General features: G+C 34.1%; 1 protein-coding gene across 1 annotated transcript; it reads right to left on the reverse strand.

The window, feature by feature from the left end:
* Nucleotides 1–6,287: 6,287 nt before the first annotated feature.
* LOC131876099 (disease resistance protein Roq1-like) lies at nt 6,288–22,933 on the reverse strand. The gene is made up of 5 exons (XM_059220884.1): nt 22,810–22,933; nt 9,961–10,480; nt 8,154–8,374; nt 6,782–8,069; nt 6,288–6,639 (listed from the first exon to the last, which is right to left on the reverse strand). Exons 1-5 carry the CDS (start codon nt 22,931–22,933, stop codon nt 6,288–6,290), a joined length of 2,505 nt encoding a protein of 834 aa, XP_059076867.1.
* Between the last annotated feature and the right edge of the window lie 2,624 nt (nt 22,934–25,557).

A 25,557-nucleotide genomic window follows, 5' to 3' on the forward strand; every position in this document is an offset into this window, starting at 1 on the left:
CATATTGTGTCCTAACGGGTCATATGGTGTCCTACGACCCCTTAGAACACCATATGGTGTCGTTAGGGGTTATATGGTGTGTTAAGGGGTCATATTATGTCCTAAAGGTTCCTAGGACATCATATAACCCCTTAGGACACCATATGACCCCTTAGGTGTCGTTAGGGGTCATATTTTGTCCTAAGGGATCATATAGTGTCTCCTGACACCATATGACCCCTTAGGACACCATATCAGGTCGTTATGGGTCTTCTTGTGTTATAAGGGGTCATATGGTGTTATATGACCCCTTAGGATACCATATGACCCCTTAGGACACCATATGGTGTCATAAGGGATCTTATGGTATTATATGGGGTCATATGGTGTCCTATGACCCCTTATAACATTATATCACCCCTTAGGTGTCGTCATGGGTCCTATTATGTCCTAATGGGTCATATGGTGTGCTATGACCCCTTAGGACACCATATGACCCCTTGAAACACTATATGGTGCTATGGGTCATATGGTGTCCTCAGGGGTCATATGGTGTCCTATGACCCCTTAGGACACCATATGACCCTTTAGGATGCCACGTTGTGTCATTAGGGGTTGTATGGTGTCCTAAGGGGTCATTTGGTGTCTTATGACCCCTTAGGACACCATATGGTGTCATTAGGGGTCTTATTGTTGAGAAAAACAGATATCCAATTTGAAAATCAGATATCCGATTTGAAAAAAAGTATGACATCACAAATCAGATATATCGGATATCCGATTTGGTTTGGTATTACCAAACCGAATTCAAAATTTGCCTGACCCAAACAAAAAGTCAAAGTGGATTTTGGCATGTTTGGAAAGGTTGAAAACACATTTTTTCTCCATTGCCACTTTTTGGCCCCCCATGATCTTGCACATACCCAAATATGTATAGTGAGTAGCTTGGGATCAAAACCATCTATGCTCTTGCACTGAACTTCTCACAAATATCCTTAATCAATAGAACGAGTGGGCTTCTACATAGAAAGGTGTCTAGTAATTTTTGATGTTTTGGGACATAAGTTCATTTTGCAGTGACTCACTTAAGAGCCTTGTAACTTATGGTGGGACCTATTTGTCTTTTTGGCAAGTTACAGTGTAGGAACAACTATACCCAAGGCTACAGCTTTCGCTCACACCTAATTTCTATAGCGGCTCGAAGGATTTACCACGCGAGGTCATTCCCAAGAGTGATGTGTCTCTTAGCAGACCTCTCTTAAAAAGATAAACTTTGAGTGTTACTAACACTTTTCTCTTGCACCTAGGACCACAAAAGCCAAGGGAGAGGATAGTGTATGTTAGAAGTAGGACCACTCAACAAAATTTTGCACAAGTGTGTCAATCACAAAAAGAACTTGTTCTTTTTACCTTATTTTCATTGCAATGTGATCTAACTATTTGGAGATCTTGCTCCAACAATCATGGTGTTCTTTTTAACTTCAAAGGCAAAATGTTTTGTAAACTAGGATCTTAAAATCTTGGTCAACTTAATTGAAAAACACATTTTTGCTTGAAGTAAAACCGTTTTGGAACTTGAAAGAAAAATGGCTTGTTCTTTTTAGTTTGCCCAAAATGAAATGTTGATTGTGAATTTCCTTAAGTTGATACAAGAAATGAAATTTGTTGATTTTAAGCACCAAAATAAAATGAATCCTAACTTGCAAAAAAAAAAAATCAAATTTGTTGGGTTTGAGTTTGTGGTTCTTTTTACCTTTGACTAATGAAATTCTTTTTAAGAGCCCAAACAAATGTGTGATTCTTTTTAAAAGCCCAAATTTGAAATGTGAAGTTAATTTTAAACCAAAATAAAAAGTGAATTCATTTTTAAAACCAACTTTGACAAAAAGTTAGTAAAAAAAATAAATCTACTTTTTAATCTAATTTAAACCTACACAAAAGAGTTAGTAAAATCCGCCTATTCGTTGGGCTTCTACAAGCCTCTTTTTTTTTGTTTTTTGGTTACAAGGTATTTCTATACAACTCTTTGTTACAATAGCGCTACTCTGTGTGAAAACAAAAGCGTTATTTAACAAGAAAGCGCTAAATAACCAACTAACGCACCAAAAGAAGCACAAAAGCGCTAAAACAACTCTGTCGGACGGAATTAATTCTGTCAAACAGAGATCCAAAAGCACTAAAAGAAGCTACGGTAGCGCTATTTAAGGGTCAATAGCACTAAAACAAGGTCAATAGCGCCAAATGAGAGACAATAGTGCTATTATTATGAACAATAGCGCTAAAGTGCCCAATTTTGAAGGTGCTAAGGCCTGAACAAAAGCACTAAAGCGCAACCTATATGTCAATTCAAATCATGAAAAATTGTTAGAAGTTTAAAAATTTGTTGCTTTGCATTCACGTCAAGTTCACCAAATGATTCTCTGCAAAAAGGGATGGATAGGTAGGATAAACAAATACAAAACAAGAAACAAGAAACCAATCGTTACATGTTAGTGTTAGAAATCACAAATTAAAGACTATCCTAAACAGGCATACCAAAAGAGACACTACAAAAAAAATAGAGCATTTAATAGAGACAACAAATACAACAAGGCATCTCCAAATTTCTTCCACCATGCTTGTAGCTCATCCTCCCTTGTTCCTCTCCTCTCCAAGTGTCCAAATAAGTGTAGCTCTCAACAGCTTTTTGCACTATGGATATCTTATGGAGATTCAAGATTGAAAATGCTTTTAAACTATGCTATGCAAGTGCAAAAACAAGCTAAATATGAAATGTTATGAAATGAACTAAGATTTATTTTAGTCCAAAATGACAATATGTGTGATTATGCTAAAATTCTCTCTTTATAATTGACTATAAATTAAATGCATACAAGTTTTCAAGATTTGGATTATGAAGAAATGAGCTCTATTTATAGGTAAAATGGAGCAATGGATGGTTGAGATTGAATAATCTCAACAAGGGTCAGGATTGAAGGGTTTGAGATCCATGTGAGGACTTTCAACCCAATTGTAGGATGACTAGTGTCAACATGAGATGGGTTGAGGGGAGAGGCAAGAAGCATTAAATGCTTGACATGACCTGAGGGTTAATGTTGAGTTGAGTGAATAAATTCATTATTCAAGGAATAATGCTTTTATCCAATGGATAAACTCTTGTGCAAGAGTTAGTGAGGATAACCATGGTCAAAGAAATAAATGTTTGAAGAGACACATGGGTTACATGAGGGTTGAGTTAGAGGTCAAAGTCTCTAACCATGGGTGCAAGTGGATTTAACCATAAATGGTTATGTAAGAGCCATTAATGGTCATGTAAGAGCCATTAGTGGTTTGGAAGACTTAAGAGGAACTAGATTGTTGAACACAAAGCATTAAATGCTTTTCAAAGACTTTAAAGGCTTTGAGAAGTGACTCCAAGTTGCTTAGGAATGTGACAATATTTAGGGGATGGATTAGGCTAATTATGAAGGGGTTAGAAGAGTCTAGAAGGGGATTTAGGATTGCAAGTGGGTTTGGTGGGTGAGGGAAAATAGGATTTAAATTTAAATAAAATTAATTTATTTCAACTTGTGGCTGCAACTTGCATTTTTAGGAGAATGCCAGTGGAGGGGTTGTTTAATGATTTAAATAAATATTTTAATTTATTTATTTAAAAGAAGAAAGGAGATTAAATTAAATAAATAGGATTTATTTATTTAATTGATTGTGAATTTAGTTTAATGAATTAATTAAAATAAATTGAATAATTTATTTAATTAATAGGAGAATGATTGAAGATGAATTAATTAAATGTTAATTTAATTAACTGTTGGCTAGTGGGTTTATTAATCAAATAAATAGCAAATATTCATTTAATTAAGATGGACAGATTTATGTGACTACAATGATAATACAAGTGCAATTAACATTTCAAAGAATTTGGTGTTGTATTGAAGGAATAAACATATTTTTATCCAATATTATGAAAAAGGGTTGTAGAGAAGGAAGTCAAGTTGGAGTATGTACCTACAAAGGATCATATTATAGATATTTTCACCAAGGCACTGTTTAAAGATACTTTTGACTATATTGGATAGAAGTTAGGGGTTATTAGTCCTCCTTCAAACTAGATGAATTCAAGTGGTACATGTTTTTCTTGGGGGAGTTTCAAAGTTTATCTTTTGTCTCTAGATTGATGTGGTGGTTTCCCTTAGGGGTAGAATTGAAGGCTATGATTTCTTTGTTGTAAGAAAATGGTTGCAAAATAAAGATATCCCTGTCAGAGGGAGTGTTGCATATATTAGATTTATACCTAGAAGGGGGGAGAGAGAGTTATACAGATTGGCATGAAGTGGTATATTTTTATGTACCCTTTTTAGTTGATGTTAAAGGGTGTGAGAGTTCAAATGAGATGTGAGTTTATTGTTGATTGGCAGTACAAGTGTTGCCATTAATAAAAAATAGGGAGATTGTTGGAAACTTGAGGTGTATTGTCATTGATGTCAAGCTTGTTTGGTGTTGTCATTATTAGCACAGTCTTTGTTGTTTGTGATTATGTATTTTGGTGACATAAGTGAAGAGGAAGTTGAAGTTGTTTAGTTGTGTTGGTAATAGAACTAAAGAGGAAGTTGAATTTTTTAAATTATGTGCATGTACTATATGGTCAAAAAATGAGTGTTCAAATGTTGTTATGTTGTCTAGTAGTGATGTTGAGTAAGTTGAGGTGTTCTCAAAAGCTAACTATAGTTGAAGCTAAAATATGCAAGAAAGTGTTTTTAAATTCCCTATGGAAGAATGCTCGACATTCGTTCAAATTTTGAATATTACATGGCTTGTCATTCTGGATATAATGTCTAAATTTTGTGGAAGTTGCACTATTATGTTTTGGTGTTCTTTGTTGCTCAGATGGTGAAGTTTGTGGTTGTAGTTTGTTGATAGTGAGGGTGTCTATTAGAACAAGCCTAGACAATGTTTTGCATTGCTACACTATGTGGATTGAATTGTTGTGTCTTGGAGGACATGTTCATATGGTTCATGTAGTGTTATAATTCATATTTCTAGTGTTGGTTTTCTCCACAAGTGAAGTTATGTTGTTCTGCATTTGACACTATTAGTTATGTTGGTCTTTGACCGACTCATTTGATTTATCTTATTTAGATGATACTCTTTTGGTCCAAATTTTCTTTGGAAATAAAGTTATAATAGTGATATTAGTCTTATCATGACATGTAAAGATTCACATTAAGTAATTTGCATTGGACAATATTTTCAGACAAATTGGTTAACCTACATTATTGTTTATATACACATTATGTTTGATGCCAATCTCGCAGGATGTGTTAGTGTGCATTTTGACTTAGAAAGATAATTTTCTATGTATTTGGGTCCCCTTTATGTCTTGAATTCAATTGCATTGTTTGTAGTTGCTCCTAGTGGCCCAATTTATGCATATTTGATTGTGGTTGACCAAGTAAAGGGTTTCATTGAATAACCTATTATAAATAGAGGTGCAGATGTGTAAATTGATTGTGGATTGTGGTAGACTAATTGTGAATAGTGTGCAAGCATATATGGAGAAGTAAAAGTGTGAATTTCGTTTTGTGATGAGCTTTGATGATCATATCTTTAGAATGATAATGTTTTGAGACAATAAGTGAAGTGAGATGTGTTTTCCATGATTTTATTTTCTTGACACAATGATTTAAGGATAATTTTATGATTAGGAGAAATTGTTCATTTCAATTCATCATTTCCCAATACTTTTTGAAAGATAGTGAATCCTTTTGGCAGCTTCTATAGTCTCTATGTCTTCCCTTGGAGTAGTGTGCTTTAGTAGTGCAAGTCTATTGTATCTTTCCTTGAGATTGTGTGTCTTAGTTTTGAAAGTCCCTTGTATCTTGCCCTAAGGTTGTACACCTTGGTCTTGCAAGTTCAAATCAAGTATATATGAGCCGCCTTGGTCTTAAGCCTAAAACATTAGAATTAGTTATATATATTGTAAGTGTCATTCCCATCATGGTTTTTCCCTGCTTAGGGTATTCCACGTAAATCTGGTGTTCTCTTGTATGTTGTGCTTTGTTGTTTCATTTTTATGTTCGAAATAAAAATTTAAAGCTTAAAATTAATTACTAAAATTTAAATATATTTTAAAACATTTACAGTTTGAAAAAATCTAATTGAATTTCGAATTTCATTTAAATACTTTACCCAAAAATCGAACTACAAAAAAAATTAAAGATAAAAGGAAAATAGAGATTATAATTTCAATAATCACTTAGGAAAAAATGTCGACGGAAAAACACTACCTCTATATCTTCAAAACTGTGATATCATAACTCTCTCAATGTGCTCAAAAATTTGATACGACAGGACTGTGTAAAGCTGCGAAGGGATAGAGAAACAATAAGGCCATTCTTCGAGCGCCTTATGGCTGCGAACTTTTTCATGCACACAATCGACTCTGCAAAGCTCTTGGATAAACCAAGGACAAGAATATCACAGCTATCAATTGCATCCCTAATGTCACTACTTTCCTTATCCTCACTGCCTGTGCACAAACAAAGTGATCCGGTGCGCAGGTGTTTGTACTTATGAGCCATCAATATTTTCCTTTCATCTGCTGCGTGGTAAACAATGTAGACATTAAACTTCTTCTGCACCGAGCTTCCTATCCCGACGCTTCTGCAAAATTTAAAATAATTTTACAGACTACTTTATCAAGAGATAAAATTTCAAACAATTCAATAGAACTATGTCTTCTTTCAAAGTTCTTAAATAGAGTCCGTATATACAAAATTAAATTCACCTATAAATGATCTTTTACCTGCTTAACTCCCTAAGCTGGGCTAAACTGATAACCGCATCATGAAAGCTTTCTAGGTCTGTCCAACCTGGAATGTGTAATCGCCTAAGATTTTTTAACTTGCCGAACGGGTAAGGAATGCTCTGTAAACTTGAACAATTATACGTAATCAAAGTCTGGAGTTGTGCCAAGTCACCTATTGTGTTGGGAACATTCCTTAGCCCTGTACATCTTTTCAAGACCAGCTCCTGTAGTTGAACTAAATTACCTATAGTGCTGGGAAGGCTTCTTAGAGCTGTACAGTCTTTCAAACGCAAGATTTCTAACTGCATCAAGTTGCCTACAGTTTCAGGAAGGCTTGTTAAATTTGTACAGCCGCACAAATGCAACTCCTTCAATTGTGCCATGTTATCAAGTGTGTCTGGAAGAATTGTGAGAGCAACACAATCCTGCAGATACAAGCATCGGAAGTTCACCAAGCTGTCAAGTGTCTTTGGGATTATCGTAAAAGTTGGACACTGCTCTACACTTAAAATCCTGACTTGGGACCAACTGCTATCCAGTTGGAATCTGTTTCTTAATGTTAACCATGTATACATACCACCTAATTCACAGTTTTTTATTTTTATCCATAACAAATTCGGAGCGAACTTTCCAATGTTTCCCACTATTTTTGTATTTTGCACAACTAGGTAGCGTATGGATGGCATTCTATGGAAGCTCACAGGCTCTTTTCCATTATCCCCTGTGTAAACAAGCATATTCACTCCCTCTGCTCTGTCTCTGCTCAAAGCTCTGTGTGAACCCATAGGCAGCAAGAGTCTGCTATTATTATCAATCTGCTCTTGAATTCCTTTTCCCATTCCCCGCAGAAGGTCATGCATATCGAGGAGATTTTTAGGGCCACTCTCATTTATAAGCATTTTCAGCGAAAGATTCTTGAGAGCTGTTTTAACTCTTTTTGGGTATAAAACTTCCCAGAAGGTAACAGCATCATTTTCTTTTTTACCAGCAAAACAACAAGCTATATCCAGAAACATTTCCTTCTCAACATGGCGAAGTCCATCATAACTGATTCGAAGGACTTTGGATATTTCTTGATTTTCCCCAATGTTATGGAGAGCTTCTTCCCAATATTGAATGTCATCCCGCTCTTTCTTATCAAACAAATATGCTCTAATAACTTGTAATGAAAGAGGATGACCCTTGCAGGCTCTTGCAATTCTTGTAGAAAGCTTTTTGTAGGGGGTCTCCGCGAACGCCCTCGAGAAAGCATGCCAACAAAACAATTGAAGAGCTTCATCCTTCCCTAGCCCACTCATATTAAGAATTGAATCAATTTTAGCAAGATTGAGTATGTGTCAGTCTCGGGATGTAAACATGATTCTGCTACCAGGCCCACACCAGTCCCCATTCAGTGCATCCAAGTGACTCAGATCATTCACATCATCCAAAATGACAAGGGCACGAACTCCTTGCAATACGTTTTTCATCAGAGCTTTTCCCTCGGCAACACTTGAAACTTCTCCATGGTAATTTACCAATCTTCTTAGAATTGCCCCTTGCAAGTCTACAAGGGTACCATTTTTCTGTGCAAAGAAATAAGCATCAAACCTAGCATAAATTCTATTGTAAACAGCCTTGGCCAGGGTGGTTTTTCCGACGCCGCCTATACCGCTGACTCCCACTCTCACTGTGTTATGCGAGTAATAAATCTGATGTAACTGGTAAGGACTAAGGAGGGAGTAATGAAAATATCCAAATCTCTTAGGCAGGTGGGTCCTGTTAATGCTATTATAAACTTTAAAGCTATTGGTTGTTCTAAGTCGTAACCAATACAATCCTGTTGATATGTGATGCATGGTATGCATAATGAATTCTGAATTTAGAGTCTCGAGGATAATTTGAGTTCTAAATTGATGGAACAAACAAGTTCAATTTACGGTCTATTTTGAGGGACTCTAATTTCTATATAGAGATCCCCCCTTGTTGTTAAGTGTGAAAGTCTGTAATGTACTGAGAAACAGACAATTGATGTAAGATATCAACATTGAGGTGCAAAAAGTAATCCGTATTGAATAAAAGATTTATTTGTATGTTAACAGCTTGTGTTTCAAGTATCTACATATTCTAACCTGTAAAGAAAACTACCAGAAAGAAAAAATATGAACTTCGTCTGAATAATTTACATACTAAAATTATTTGCTTAATCTACAAATGGCTAATTTATATACAAAACATCTTTACAGTAATTTTTCAAAAACCTCATGAAAAAGAAACAAACATACTGATCAAAGTCTAACAACTGTCTGATATTTTAAAGGAGAAGAAAACTTACCATGGAGAATTAATGGGTCTAAATGATTTTAACCAAACTTATGTTTACACTAAAATTTTACAATAGGATAGACTGGAGTAACACAATTTTTATCTGAGAAAGATTTTCAGAATTTTGGTTTTATATTTACTAATTCCTTATTTATTAGAAATTAGAACTATTTTTTTTTGTGACAAATAGGTAAATGTATGGGTGATCGCTGATGTGTGCAGAGATAAACCAATTTGAAGGAATTGAAGGAAGCTCGAACGTGTGACGAGCAACATAATTGCATGAACAAGAGGTGAACTAATTTGATGCAGGCAGAACTTGGATGGCTAGATAATTCCAGGGATGAGAGTGATTTCGGGGCCTAAACTAAGTAATAGGATTTGAGGAGCTCATGATCTAGTATAAGTATCATGATAGAAACGGGGTAAAAGGTTGAACAAGAGGACATAGGCAATCATGGCCATGATCGTTGAGCTCCTTAAATCAGGTCCAAGATTCCACACAAGTTATGGAAAGACAGGGTTGGCTCACCAAGGAAAATTATTGATGTTATAAGACCACGTTCCTTTATTGCAGACAATATGGATAATAAATTAATGCTGGCTTAAAAAACAGGGCTTATTTTCTGGCAGCCTGGATGGGATGTTATGCTCGTTGATCTACTTCGATTATATTTTTCAATATATTCAGTCAGCTATAATGAACTTTAACAAATATAAAGTAGGAAGATCAGGCTAATCTTTAAGGATTTAATAAACAAACAGTTTGCCCCCTTAACAAATAGCTAATATAATAAGTGGACCTCTAAAAGATGTTCTCCTTTGGTTTTTTGCCCTGGGTTAATTGCAAAGAAAGGATGCAAATTACTTACCCGAATTCTTCCGCCCTTGTCCAACCAGAAAGAGAAGAGATTTGATGAAGAACATTCTTCCATTCCTCGATTGTTTTCTCATCCTGCCGATCTAAATGGCTGTAATGCTTTTGGAATGCCTTGGCGAATGGACCTCCCTCTCTTTGAGGGTAGCGAACATCAGAGGGCTCCACATCATGGAAAAGAGGAATGATGAAGCCATTGGATCTCCACATCTGGGCAGCCTCCTTCAGACACCAAGTTGATTCTGCATAGTGTTTAGAAAATATAGGGATCAGAACATCACTTGTTTTAATGGCTTCCTGCAAATTTGAATCGATTTCTTTGCCTTTCTCCAGCTCTTCGCTGTCGAGGAAAACCTTAAGTCCCTCTCCCGAGAGAGATTCGTAGAGATGGTCGACAAAAGTTGTTCTCACATCTTTTCCGCGAAAGCTGAGAAACACGTTAAATTTGTTGTTGGTATCGAAGGGAATTTTGGTGGCGGGAGGCTGATACTGAACAGCATTCTCCATCCCTTGTTCTGCACAAATTTGAAGAGCCACAAAAGAGAGAGAATTTCTTGGAAGTTTCTCGTGAAGTGTTAGAGAATTTCTTGGAAACCATATTGAGAGGATCAACCAAGTCGGCGAGATAAACAAAGTCGGATGGAGGAAAACACGATGAATGGAATTTTCTTGTGAACGGAGAGAACCCACAGAGTTTCAACAGTTCAAAGTCGGCAAGATGCAAGAAAATAATTACCTTCTTGTTATTTTACTTGTGAACTAAATGACGGTTAACTTTTTAAAACTAAATAAAATGTAATCAATTTAATCAATAATAATTTATTTATTATTTAAATCCAAACTTCGAAATTTACTTTATTCCCCATGAATCAATAAGATGTTACTCGGAAGACTTAACAATTTTGCACGTTTAAAACTAGTGTAGGTATCTTGAAAATTTTATCAAAGGAATAAACATACTTCTTACATAATTAAAACAAAGTCACAGAAGTTATCAATTATAATACAACTAGCAATCACATCTTAGTGTCTAATGGGTACACTGAAAAGGTGTCGAAGGTCAATTATGAAATATATTGGTCTATTAGTAGCACACATTTGTGCAATATATGAGGTTAATTGATAGGCCATTTAGAAAATGATGTTGTTTCTGCAAAAAAAAATATAACAATGACCATTCACATGATTAGTGAGGTCTTTCACTTTGTGCCCCCATTCTTGGTGCATTGGTGATTTCATTTTGTGTGTTGTTGTGCTTATCATGATACCTTTTGTGCACATTGTTGTGTAATGCAACATTTGAATGTCACTTACAATGCAAAAATTTTGTTCATTCATTATTGGTTCAATTAATGTCTTGTGTGAAAGCTTGGGGCATTTCATTATAGAAATATTTGAAACCAATTTGAAGTGTTTATAAAAAAATTAGTGATGGATAGAGTTGTTGAAGTATAATATGTTTTCACTTCATCCATTAATGTCATGATCTTTTGACTAGAGTACATTACGTTCATAAGTCTATTAGAGTTTTACTTTTCTTAATGGAATTTTCCACTTAACAACTAAACAATGTTGGAAACATGGTTGTTATTGCACCAAAATATTGACCTATTAATGACTGATACAACCGTGAGACTTAATGAATCCATGAGAGGTTATTAAGCCATATCGCAAACCAGAGCACTGCACTACACATCACAAGGAGACCAAAGGTACACACCTTGCAATAACCCCCCTAACATGAGCGAGGGTTTTGAACTTGTGACCTAGGCTCTAACACCACTTGTTGGAAATGCGATTGTTGTTGCACCAAAGGATCAACTTGTTCATGCCTGATACAATTGTGAGACCTAATGAATCCATAAGAGGCGATTAAGCCATGTTACAAAACTATTCGTTTCATTGAATAGCACAAGAAGACCAAGGGTGCACACCTTGCAACAAACCATCTATAAGAAAGCATTAATGGAGAAGTCATAGATTAAAATCAACTATATAGTCAATTAAAAGAATTGAAAGATGAATGAAATAAGACCTCTGAATCAATAAGTTAGTCAGGCTCCACTACCCACAAGCTCATGTTATTTTTGCAATCTAGAATGTGTATGTGCATGTGTGTGTGTGTGTGTGTGTGTGTGTGTGTGTGTGTGTGTGTGTGTGTGTGTGTGTGTGTGTGTGTGTGTGTGTGTGTGTGTGTGTTTGTGTGTGTGTGTGTGTGTGTGTGTGTGTGTGAGAGAGAGAGAGAGAGAGAGAGAGAGAGAGAGAGAGAGAGAGAGAGAGAGATGGCAATGGAGATGGAGATGGAAAATGAAAGAGATACAAATAATGTTAAATACGAAGATTTTCATTAAATAGAAAGAGGGAGAGAATAAACATGCAGAGAAAGGGAACATATAATTGACTATTCTATCAAAGAGGGGGAGATCAAAAGTGTAGAAAGAAGAGATTGCAATAAAGTCCTTTGACCTTTGTCCTTCATGTCAAGGGGAAGAGAATATATTGTGTGTGTGTTGCCATCAGTGACAAAGGGGGAGATTGTTGGTAGTTGTTGTCATTAATGACTTAGTGTTGTCATTGGTGCTAATCCTTAGTGTAGTGTTGTCATTAATGTCAAATGGGGGAGTTGAGTGCAAAGATATGATGATGGAGATTGTTGGAATCGGTGTCATTAATGACTAGATGTCATTATTGATATTTTGATGTTGTTGGCTTGTATTATTGATACTACTAATGATGGAAGTACATACTAATGTTGTTGGGTGTGATATTGATGATGAAAGTACATATTTGTAGCATCTTGAAGTGTACTCCCTTACAATTTTGTCCTCATTTGGGCCCTCACCTTGGCATTCATGTCTCAAGGCCTAATTGAAGCCTTGATTCTGCTCACACTATGCAAATATCTCATAATTTTCAGAATGCACACCTCTTGTCCCGCTTTTCTTGGTTTTTGATTGGTCAATACCAAGGCACTAGCTCTCAGGTCCTCAAGGACCAGATCTCCTAGCGCTCTGGTCCTCCCAATCGCTACCAATTTTGGGGCCCCTCAATAGTAACATCATTTTGGTGGGGACCTAGATCCCATGTCGATTCATGTTGGAAAATTAATTGTTTATCAACAAGCAAGTATAAAAGGAAGTCTACCCTCTCAGTTTTAGAAGGACCTAAGCTATTCATGCAATCAATTCAAGCAATCAAGCATTCAAATTCAAGTGAGGAAGCAATCAATCCTCTTCTAAGCATTTGAGTTGATATTCAAGTTCTATGTTTATGAAGACTTCATGAAACCCTAATTATTTGTGGAGACAAACTAAACTCCATTAAAAAGATATATCATTAGTGGTTCATACATTATTTAGCATCTCCCTCAAAAGGAGATCATTTCCATTATTGCAATTCAATTACATTTCATTTCTATTTCATGGTTAATTCCAAAACTGGGGTTTGACCTGAGGAAAACCCCTATTCCCAACCTATTCCAAACTAGTTACAACCTCCAACTAACCCTCAACTAACATTTAACAACTTTTCAAAAAGCTTTCATTACAAATGAAAAGTTGTCATTGACAAATTTGACAACAAATGAACAATGTTTGCATCTTGTAACCAATTAACCCCAAAACTTCACAAATGACCCAAGATGCTCTATAATGGTCCAAAATGACGTTATTTACATCAGTCCTTACAAAACAAGACAAAAACCCAAAGTTGGGCATATTTGCATGAAAGGGTACCCCTACACTAGAAACTTCCAAACTACCCTTAAATAAATGAAAGCTTTAGACATGTGGAGGGCATAGAAGTACCATTGAATTTTTCCTAGCACACCCGATGGAGCCCAAAAGAGATTTTTATCATTGAATATTTCATGAATTCTTCAAAACACTCAACCTCACTGAGTCGAATTAATCCTAATTTTGTTCAAAAATGTACTTGTAAAAATAAGACAAAAATAATTGTAACACACCCAAATTGAGCCAAAAGATGATCTACGATGAAAATCTAACTTTAATATATTTGGGAGATGTAGGATCACCTGTAGTTGGACATTCCCAAATCAATGCGATGTAGAAGTACATATATAAAAACCAAGAATATGTGCATTTGGACAAAACAAACTAGTCAAAAATGAAGAAATACCCACTACATCCACAAATAAAGTATAACAATATGTAAAAAAGAATGGAATGTTGTAAATAATTGGTTATTAATTTGTTGTTTAAGGTTCATATTACATGTGAGCAACATTTTAGTGGATTACATTATAAACCATTGGGGAAATTTGTTCACCAAATAATTTACTCTATATAACTTTACATTTGATATGTAATTGACTCACAAGGATAAGCCAATGGTCATATGCGGAAGGGCTTTATCAATTTAAATATAGTCAAATTATTGAAGTCTAAGCCATTCATGGATGAAATATATTAATTTGCTTCTACATGGGTTATCTCACAATAATGTGTCTATTTTTTAGCCAAAATGGGACATTAAAATCAATATTTTTAACCAAATTTACACTTTTTTACACCTGTAGAAGCTAAAATATTAAGAATTAAAGATGATGTGAACTAGTCATTTTTATGAGTTTATTTGTAGATTATGAATTTTTTTAAATTAAGAAATAATTTTTGTTTTTCACATAATATTTAAAGCTAAAGGCCAATAGGTTCAAAGGATATATCTCCAACCAAGAAAAAACGAAAAGGATGCTTTGCAATTAGGATTTTAGGAAAGAATGGATGAATGTTTTAGTTAAGGAGGAGGGGGAAATGGAGATAAGGAGAGTGACAAAGATATTATTGTAGGTGCAGATTAAGGATATAAACTAATATGGGTGAGCAAGAAACGAATGATGATTTGTGAATCACACATAAAAAGAATGAAAGGAAAACTCAATTCTAATTTGTGGCTCTTAGTCTTTCATAGTTGGCTTCTAATATCGAGGGAGTTTATAAATAAGTGCATTTTCTAAGTAGTGGATTTGGTCTTCCATAAGTAATTTCTAACGTGTTTACTCATAAGAAGCTTGTATTTGTCTAATGTTGATGCTTGTATGAGCAAAACATTTGTAATCAATATTCAATTCAAAGGAAACTCTAAAGTTTTTTGGCAGGGATACAATAGTGGAAAAGTGTTGTTAGAAGCAATAGTGGGTTAAAAGCTTGAAAATGAGTGTGAGAGAATTTATATTTATAATATAATTATTAAAAGTCATTAGAATTGACTTTGGTTTAATCTACATAGGAGGAGTTTCACTTTGTATTCATAATAATAATTGTGAAAAGAAAATAAAATCAATATGAAAAGTGGTTTTTTCTAATATTTTTAAGATGAATGAATAAAAGGAAATTAGTTTATAGTTTTGTTTAACAACTTTAACAATAGAATAAGAATAGTCGAATCCTTCCTAACATAAAAACATTTTATAGAGTTACTAACAAGAAATTATTTTATATCTCAAATACTTCATATAATTAATTATACTTAAAAGATTATCTTATCTTTACTTATAAATCTTTTAGATTGGAACAAGATAAAAATAAAAGCTTAATCAAAATCTGAATATAACTTTACAAAATTGAAAAATTTAAATCAAATAAAAATTTATTTTAAATACTTCTCGAAAAATCCCACCACAAAATTTAGAGGTTTGAAACTTACAAATAAAAAATGAAAGTATTGACCTTTTAAGGATAATAGACATTATAGGTCAATATTCACTTGAAAAAGTGTTAAAAAATCTCGAAGACTTCTCTTATATGAAATATAAGAGCTGAATATTTAAATCAACGGTTGATAGCCCTTCACAAATGAAAGCTCTGCAAATCAAAATTTGTGCTTAAAATATTCTAATTCTAGGGCAATTCTAGATTGCTCATACATATAATGCTAATAGGTTGCAGTTAAAAGTCGAGTAGTTCCAGATGTTCCCGAAGTCACCAGAGTCCTCTAGCGGTTATAATGCAATGATTGCAAGATACACAAAATTTTAAGCAAATGCAATTTGCCAATTGGCAAGAGTAAAACCAGTCTCCCCAGCTGTGCAAAATGGGTGCTTTAGAACTAGGAATGGATATCCATAAACCATAATCCAATTTGGACTTTCATCAGATGTCATCCTTGTAAATGCCCCGCTAGAATTGTACACAAAATGTGGAAGCCTACAAAAGGCGATTGAATTGTTTGACAAAATGCCGATAAAAAAGAAGCAGTCTCATGGAATGCGATGATTTCACAATGTGCACAAAATTGATTCTTTGTAAACGCCTTAGAATCTTGTAAACAATTGACAGGTGTAAATCCTTCTTCAATCTCAGGACTAAGTTCTCCAAAAATATCCTCTGCCATTTCCAAATTCTAATTCCCCTGTGTCGGCTTGCAAGATCAGGGATAATTTGCCTCTCTGCACAATGAATTCTTTATAACTGCATTGGTGTAAGTGATTTATCATTACTTTTCTATCTTCTTCTTTCGTTTTTAGAGTTTGTTTTATGATGCAGTTGTATCTACTTAGATTCTACATTTGGTATCATAGTTGATTATTCTTTTTAGATAATTATGTCAAATTCTAACTTCGTGTCCATTTTAGAATCTGATCAGAATAATTATGACTATTGGTGCATCAAGATGATGACATTTTTTATAGGTTAATATTTGTGGGAGGTTTTTGAATTAGGTTATGCAGAGTCAGGTGATTGAAATACCCTTACAACTAGTGATAAAATAGATAAGGAGACTAAGAAGAAGAATGCTCAATCTTCATTTCATATTCACATAGCTCTATTTAAGAACTTATTTCTTAGAATTGAAAGTGTAAAGACAAACAATGACACCTAGAAGACTCTAAAAGAATCTTACCAAGGTAGTGATCAAGCTAAAGTTGTAAAGCTATAGACTTTAAAGAGAGAATTTGAGAATTTCAAGACGCAAGAAGCTGGAAGAATGAGTGACTATTGTTTGAGAGTAAAAAATATGGTCAATTAAACGGCTTGACTTTGAGAAACTATGAAAGTGAAGTTGTAATAAAAAAGGTGTTGAGGTCTCTAATACCAAGGTGGAACCATGTTTCCACAACCATTGAAGAAAGCAAGGATTTTTCTACCTTTCAATTTGATCACCAACAAAAAGAAACTTGTGTATTGTTTTAGATATTGTCTTTAAGCGAGTGTTTCAAATTATTGTTTTAAAAATTGTCTCTATAAAGACAATATAGAACACAAGAATTGAAGTAGCAGATGGCAGCATAGCCAAGAAGTGGAGATGGAAATCTTTGGATAACATAGATATTCTGACTTGTGAGAAGGAGGGGTTGATTCAAATCCTAGAATCAAGAGTCGTATCTTTTGAGCTTAACCATGATAAACTAATGTGGGATGGCTCCAAATCTAGGAGCTATAACACCAAGGAGGGCTATAAACTCCTTGTTGGAAAATAGCTAAGACCAAAATGCGACATTCCATTAAAGTTACGCTGGGATAAAAAATTGTCTCCCAAAGGCAGGAATGTTCTCTTGGCTAGCCCTACAGAATAGGGTCCTTACTGCTAACTTGTTTAGAAAATGGGGTTATGAGGGCCCAAGCAGATGCCCTCTTTGTGAGAAGGAGGTGGAAAATGTGGATCACTTATTATTATCCTGCGATTTCTCACTTCAATGCTGGAACTAGCTTCATAAAAAACTGGGGTGGAGTTCAGAAATCCCGAGCGTTCTTCTGTACATGTTTCAAGCTTAATAAACATTAAGTGCTTGTATGGAGGTCTCTGGATCATTTCTCCATCTATCGTCATCTAGGAACTTTGGAAAGAAAGAAATGGGAGACTCTTCAAAGGACATAAGTTGGGTTGGGAACAACTCACTAATAAAATGGAAGCTGCTATTATTGAAATTATGAATAATAGAGTCATGAAGTGTTAGCATGGGGAGGCAAATATGTCCTTTTGGGATGAAAAGATGTGTGCTCGAATGGCTTGAAGATCCCACCTTACATTGGACCAAGGCCTAAGCTAGGAAAAGGAAATAGGGAAACTTGTGTTTGGCAACCACCTAAGTATGGATGGTTTAAGATAAAATTTGATGGGGCTTCTAGAGGTAACCCAAGATAGGTTGGCATTAGATGTTATCTTCACAACTCTAATGGGACTGAGGTCGCATGGAGAGAAAAACCAATAGGCATTGAAACTAACAATAGGGCAGAATTTATGGCGGTAGTGGAAGGGCTCGAAATTGGCATGGCATCAGGAGTGGAGAAATTGGTTGTTGAAGGGAACTCGGCCATTGTAATCAATGCTATGAGAAATGGATCCATTCTAAATTGGAGGTTAGATGCGTTGCTCAATAGACCTCTAAACTTGGGCAAGGCCTTCAACAAGATCATATTTAATCACATCTTTCGGGAGGGTAATTCTAGGGCTAATGAATTAGCTAATATGGGAGAAGATGGTATCTACATAGAATAACAATAACCTCATGTTTGTAGCTTCATAGATCAGAAAATTCATACCTTCTCCTCTGCTCCCTTATCTATAAGGGGAAAGTAGATAGGTGGCTTGCAAGTCGGACAATGATTTTATCTCTCATCACCTTACATTAATGTCATATTTACACTCCTGTCATTTTTTTTGTGAAGAAAAAATATTCATTATGTAGATATATATAAGAATTTTATATATTCTTGCTCTCTCTCATCTCCCATTTTCCATATATATATACATGTATATATGTATATGTATGTATATGTATATATGTATATGTATATGTATATATACATATATATATATATATATGTATATACATATATATATATATATGTATATACATATATATATATATATGTATATGTATATATGTATATACATATACATATGTATATACATACATATACATATATATATGTACATATATATATATATATATGTATACATATGTATACATATGTATATACATACATATATGTATATATGTGTGTATACATATAGATATGTATATGTATGTATATACATATGTATACATATGTATACATATATATATACATATATATGTATATATATACATACATATATATATATACATACATATATATGTATATATATATGTATACATATCCATATATATATATATATATATATATATATATATATATATATATGTATGTATACATATATATGTATATGTATATGTATACATATGTATATGTATATGTATACATATGTATATGTATACATATACATATGTATATATGTGCATGTGTGTATATACAGTTTTATATATATGTTTGTATATACATAGATTTTAAAATCTCTGCTTATACTCTAATTTGTCTCTTTCTTTTATATATAATTTTTTGGCTTAGAGATAATATATAGTTATATAGAAATGCTTATATAGTGATGCCTTAATTTCCCCACTTTCTGGGATTTTGCTCTCCTCCCAGTCATGTGAGAGTCATTTATTGCGGCCAGCTATGAGTTCAACCTAAAAACGTCACCTCTTGCATCATGACATGGTGCATTCCTTTCAAATCCATTTCAGAGGTTATGATTATAAGGTAATTGACTGTGTTTATCATTCCTAGGAAAGGCTCAGTCAACATTTCTATTCATTTCAAGGTCTGATATTTTTCGAGGCACATTGCTTAGATTTTCATAATACAATTTAATTATTAATTGGCGGACCTTTGAGCTAGATGGAGGCCAAGTTTACAAGAGTCACAATAGATTGAATGATATTATAAGAAAGGACCTAGTAGTTAATACTTAGTGAAAATCGGTCTGCTTGAGTAAGCTTAGAGCCATGGAATCAAACATTAAGGTTTTTTTCTCCAAGCGATAACCGTCTTATGGCATTTAGAGGTGAAATTAAATTGGAATGTTGGTTTAGAATCCTGAATGAGGTAGATGATTTCACGATTAGAGCTATGATGGAGATTATGGGGGGAGAATTTTTTAACTACGAATTCATGTACCATGTTAACTACAATATCCTGGCCATTTTCTCGGCAATACTATTAAGGGTAGGAATTCATAAGAGTGAGGTAATCCTATTGGGTTTGCCTTTATTTAAGCAAGAATTTCTGAGACTCTTTGAGATTGCAGTAGGTAGTGTGGATAAAGCCCTTATGATTCCATATCTGGAGGATTATGGAGATAAGGGGACAAACAGTGTACATAAAAGACCAATTTTGGTTGTTAAAGATGAAACACTATTTGAGGGAAGAACTCCCATTATCCACAGGAGTGTAGAGTTTCTGCTAATTTGGAATCATATCAAGGACCCTCCTCATACAAAATGGTGGGTGGAGTATCTAAAGTAGGAAGGGTATGCGGTCCCAGAGGATATGCCAACCAATCCAATGGATAGGATCTAGGTAATACCTCCAATAATTATTAAGGTTGTGCGGGTCAAATGGAAAGAAAAAGTTGGTGATATCTCCAACAATCTGGCTGAGGAAATGACCTCGGACAAGGCGACTCCTTTTTTTGACCCCACAGATATGAAATAATAAGGAATAGATAGTATAGAACTTTGATATATAAGCTTAAGTTTGGCATATGGACTTTTTAAACTATTAGGCCAACATATTAGTATGTATGCAAATTTTGACTCACTTATGTGGTTAAATAATGTACTCAAAGATGCGCTTGCTGGGGCAGTTTTTGGGATGGTAACTCAGTAAATTTTGTTATATTTTGGTTTAACATAGGAGGTTATATGTAGTAATATCTATTAAACACTAATGATTTTTGTGTATATTAGGAGAGTGGTATGGATTGTATCCCTTTATATATAGGGCTGATTAACAGATTAAAGCAATTCTATTGGCTTGCAGCGGTGCATTTGACATGTTGTTTTATTTTCCTAGTCTATTATTTGATGAGCTTTGGTGTATTGTAGAATAGGCTCAAGATTGGTCTTCACTTGGTCACCTATTTCTTGGACATGTGTGCTCCATGACAATAGGAAGGTAGAAGAATCTCCCTTATGATTGTTTCTTTATTCTAAGTCTAAGGTAGGTTTAGAGACCTGGGGTTGGGATTTATCTTAAGGCCTATCAAATATAGGATGTTTTTTGATGAGCCTTATGGGAGAAGCCCGAGGTTTATAATCAGATATCTCTGCTTGTCCTTTAGCATTACCTTTTTATGGTGCATTTTAGCTAATTTTGATAGATATGCAATATATCCTTTGGTTTCACTTATGATTTGTGGTATGGTCTTCTTAAGGAACCATTGTAATCTTGAAATGAAGATGATCAGTTGTTTTTTAACAATCTTATGTTCCACACTTCCAGGTATTCTGCGACTTAGATTCTTCATACAGTAAAATATACTCATGCATATAAATATATATATTAAGCTAAATATATTTGTATATATATAGCTTCACAATCATAGTCTAACAAAGATTCTGGAAATCATATGCAGTTATTGGAAGAAATGAATGGAAATCTTCTGTATGCAGAAACTTAATTTAACTTCTTTGGGAAATTATTATTATTTTGTTCTTTAGGAGATTAGCGTATCCTTTCCTTTTAGTCCATATGTGGTATAATTGATCCATTTGATTTATGATGTAAAAGGTGTCTTCCTAAAATGGGGATGGGGCAAGTTCACCTCTCACAAGGTTATTGTAACCTAGGTAATCTTTCATCTTGTAGTCAACATTAAAAGGAATTCCTTGCTATCTCAATATAAAAGATGCCTAGGTTGTAATAGAAATAGTGGAAAGTGAAGATAATGCTATTTTATATGAAAGATGTCTTCTTAGACTAACAAATTATGAAGTGGTATGCTGCAGGGTTGTGTTGAGATTTGATTTTGTATGTGACAGTGCTAGCTAGAAGCCTGTGTATAAAGATAAAGGAGGAAAGTCCTTATAGAGATTGGAGGCAGTATGTCACAAAGTGCATCCCTGTGATGGGACACTTTCATTTCAATAGTTATAAGTAAAGAGCACTTGGACGAATCTGCTCAATAGAGGATGAAAGGCTTAAGAAGGAGAAAATGTAATTTAAATTGTTTTAGAATCATTGAACTGGACTTAAAGTCTTGGGCAAGGTCGAAGGTTTTCTCTTCTCCACTCTTTCCTACTGATGCCCGCACTGAGCAGAGAATGTAATCTGTTTATAATTTAATAAAATATTCTGGCTTTGGCCTTTTACTGATCAAAAAAATATATATATAGAACACAAGAATTATTGTCTCTTAAGAGAAAATTCCATTTGTCTCTCTAGAGGCAATAGTTGAGCTTGAAGACATAATGTCTCTCTATAGGCTATATGTCTTTAATTCCAAGTATTGTCTCTCTAGAAACAATTTCCTTTTTTGGAGGTATTGTGTGCAATTAACCCTACTCTTCCAAGAGAGTAGGTTAACATTACAGAAGTTTGGAGAAAGAGCATAAAAGTGTTTGGCAAATCACGGTATTGATAGGCTTGTGATGGGAGATGTGCTATGGAATTTAGAGTATGCCTTGCAGCTACAAGAAACTTCAATGCAAAGTGATCCAGATGAGAACATGACTAATCGTATTGGACATATTCCCCTTCACTTTTATCATCTAGAGTCTTGTGATAATAGTATCGTTGGCACAGTCAGTGAAAGGAGAAGTAACCATGAATTAGAAGATACAACTAGCAAACCATATGAATTCTTTGCCACTAAGGCTTGTGTTATTTGAACAACTGCATCTCCTGAGAGTAACTTTAAAGCCCATAGTCCAATTGAGTTTTGGTGTTCAAGTGACTTTGAACACTGTGAACACTGTATGTATGTCCTTTCCTATTACAATGTGAACACTGCACACCTTGCATTCTTTCTACTGATTTGCTTCAACATTAAATACCTGACACTTCTGAGCTATCTTTCTTACCATATCCAAGACCTTCATACTTTGGTCTCATAATAGGCTGAATGGGCTCTTGACTTCCTTGCTCATTTTTTCTTAATCCTTTTCCTTCATATCCCATTTTTTTCATCATCTTCCAACCAACATTATTTTCAAAGTACGCTTTGTTTTTAACATCACAACTTGTTGTACATGGAAACACATCGTTACTTTCAACTTCACCATCTTCACCTACAAAGACTTTTGGTACATCATCTATATCAACCAAAGGACACAAATCACTTATATCATATGTGGCACCATGTACAAGAGGCTTCAGCCTTAGACTATCATTTTCTTTTGCTAACAACTTTAACTATTCTTCCAAATCTTCATTCTTCTTTCTGACTTCATCAAACAACTATTTTTTCCTTCGTTCTCTATTTTCTATTAGAAGAATATCATTTTCACATAATTGCTCATAAACATATTTTCTCAACTGCTTTATAGTTTCCATCAATTCTAAATTACACTTTTTAACTTTAAGCAATTTGTCATTTAAATAATATTTTTCACATACCAAATTTTCATTCTCTTTCTTTATTCTTTTACCAAATTTTCCCATTGAAACAAATAATATAAATCACCTTATTCACTTGAATCCACACACAAAAAATATTCTTCTTCCAACAATCTCTTATTCAACAATCTCCTTCATCAGCTACAACTAGACCCTCAATTTTTTCAACTTTTCAATACCTGCAAACTTCCTTAATAATGATTGTAACCATAAACTTTATAATAGATCTGAGACAAATTACCATATATTTTTTCTTCACACTCCAAAATATCTCATTTCCAAAAAATAAACTTCAAATATTTAATGTCCAAAAATCACAAACTTGATCTCCAATAGGTACAACTATAATTTGATAATTTCTTCTAGCAATTTTTATTTATTTTTAAAATCAATAATTTCCTCTCAACATGCACAAACTTTTCTTACACCAATCCTTGGATCTTCTTCTATTTTGATATGCTTCAAACCTAGTTCTGATATCACTTTGAAGGGGTGGTAACTGCATGCCTAGACTTTAACAGTAGCGGATGGGGTTAAGCGATGGAATTAGGAGTTACGCGATGGTTGCATGGACCGAAAGATGACTGTGGCTGAAGTTTGCGGTAGGGAGAAACTACATGATTTCCAACAATTATTGAAGGAATAGAAACACTTAAACTTACATATTTCAAGATGATTACAACATAATATTGAACATTTTCAATTATCAATCTCACTATTAAATTAAAAAACATTCATAGGATAAGTAAAGATTTGTTATATAGATTATGGACAATCAAGCTATTTAAAGGGCGGATTTTACTTTAAACATTAAAGTTGTTGAACCTATGATAAAGCTGATGTGATTGCTAAGGAAGGAGTAACAAAATTGATGTAACTGGTAAGGAGGGAGTAATAAAATATCTGAACCCCATAAGTAGGTGGGTGTTACCGACCAGTCACTAATCAAATCCTGCTAATCATTAAGTCTTACAGTTGGTTTAACTTCTAACCAATACGATAACTAAATTTTGGCTTTCATTATAATATCTCGTTGTTTCCAAATTTTAGAATGGGCAGGACAAAATTACTAGTTGATAACTAAATGACACGGATAGTTTTTTGTTCGTGATAGATTTTATTTTCCAGATGTTAATCTATGTTCCATGTACTTTCAAAATGGGAAATGAATAGATAAAGAGCTTAGATTAGGGGATGAAAGGGTAATAGTGATCTGTAAAATCCTTATTATGAATCACTTAACAATTGTTAGATTCACTAGGATACAAATTTAATTTAATATCGTAGCTGACGTTGCTTGTGAATTGAGAAAATAAACACATAAAATGCAAGAAAGTAAAGAAGTTGACAAAATCATACATCAAGAAAATAAAGAAAAAAGATTTGATAACGGAGTTCAGCAGACTCTGGCTATGTCTCTAGATCTGTAAACATGCATGATCGATGTTATTATTATGATTGAAATGTTCTTACATCACCATGGTCTTCCACTAAACTACAATCTCTTTTTAAGGAAGATTGTTACCATCAGGCTCTTCCTGCTTCCACACTATCCAGACAAAAACTTTCTACCATCCTGCCCAATCATTTTGTCACATTCACAATGCTAAGCAATGAAATTGCAACTCTCACTCTCAACAAGAGTACATAGGCAACAAGCCCTTACAAAATGACTTAAGAGTCATACAATATCTTCTTAGAAAAAACATCAAGTTTTTATCTCTCCCTGTTGTTCCAGGAGACTACTCTGAATTCTCTATCTCTAGGAATGAATTTACAAATAGCCCATAACCCCCTTTTCATACACTTTAATTTCCCAAATATAATGTTTAACAAATCAAATATTTTAATAAAAATAAAACTCCTTTAACTACCCCTTTACTCATTTTCATTTTCAGGCTCCAAATAACAAAATATGGACTCATTAAGCGGAGAGGCTTCCTACAATGAAATCATTTTTCTCCATAAACAAAAAATACCTTTACAAAAATATTGACGTGTTCATGATTGGTAGAAGGGTTCTACAATCATAACCCATTTTTAGTAGGCACTCGAGAGAAGGATATGGTGCCACCAAGATTCCATTAAGAATGAGCGGTTACACTTTGCATGTCTATTGAGGAATTCATTGTGGTAGAACAGTTACTAAACAAGAATGAATTATTTCTCTAAGTGTTATTTCTGAC

Source organism: Cryptomeria japonica, chromosome 5, assembly GCF_030272615.1.
Source record: "Cryptomeria japonica chromosome 5, Sugi_1.0, whole genome shotgun sequence".
Classification (NCBI taxonomy): domain Eukaryota; kingdom Viridiplantae; phylum Streptophyta; class Pinopsida; order Cupressales; family Cupressaceae; genus Cryptomeria; species Cryptomeria japonica.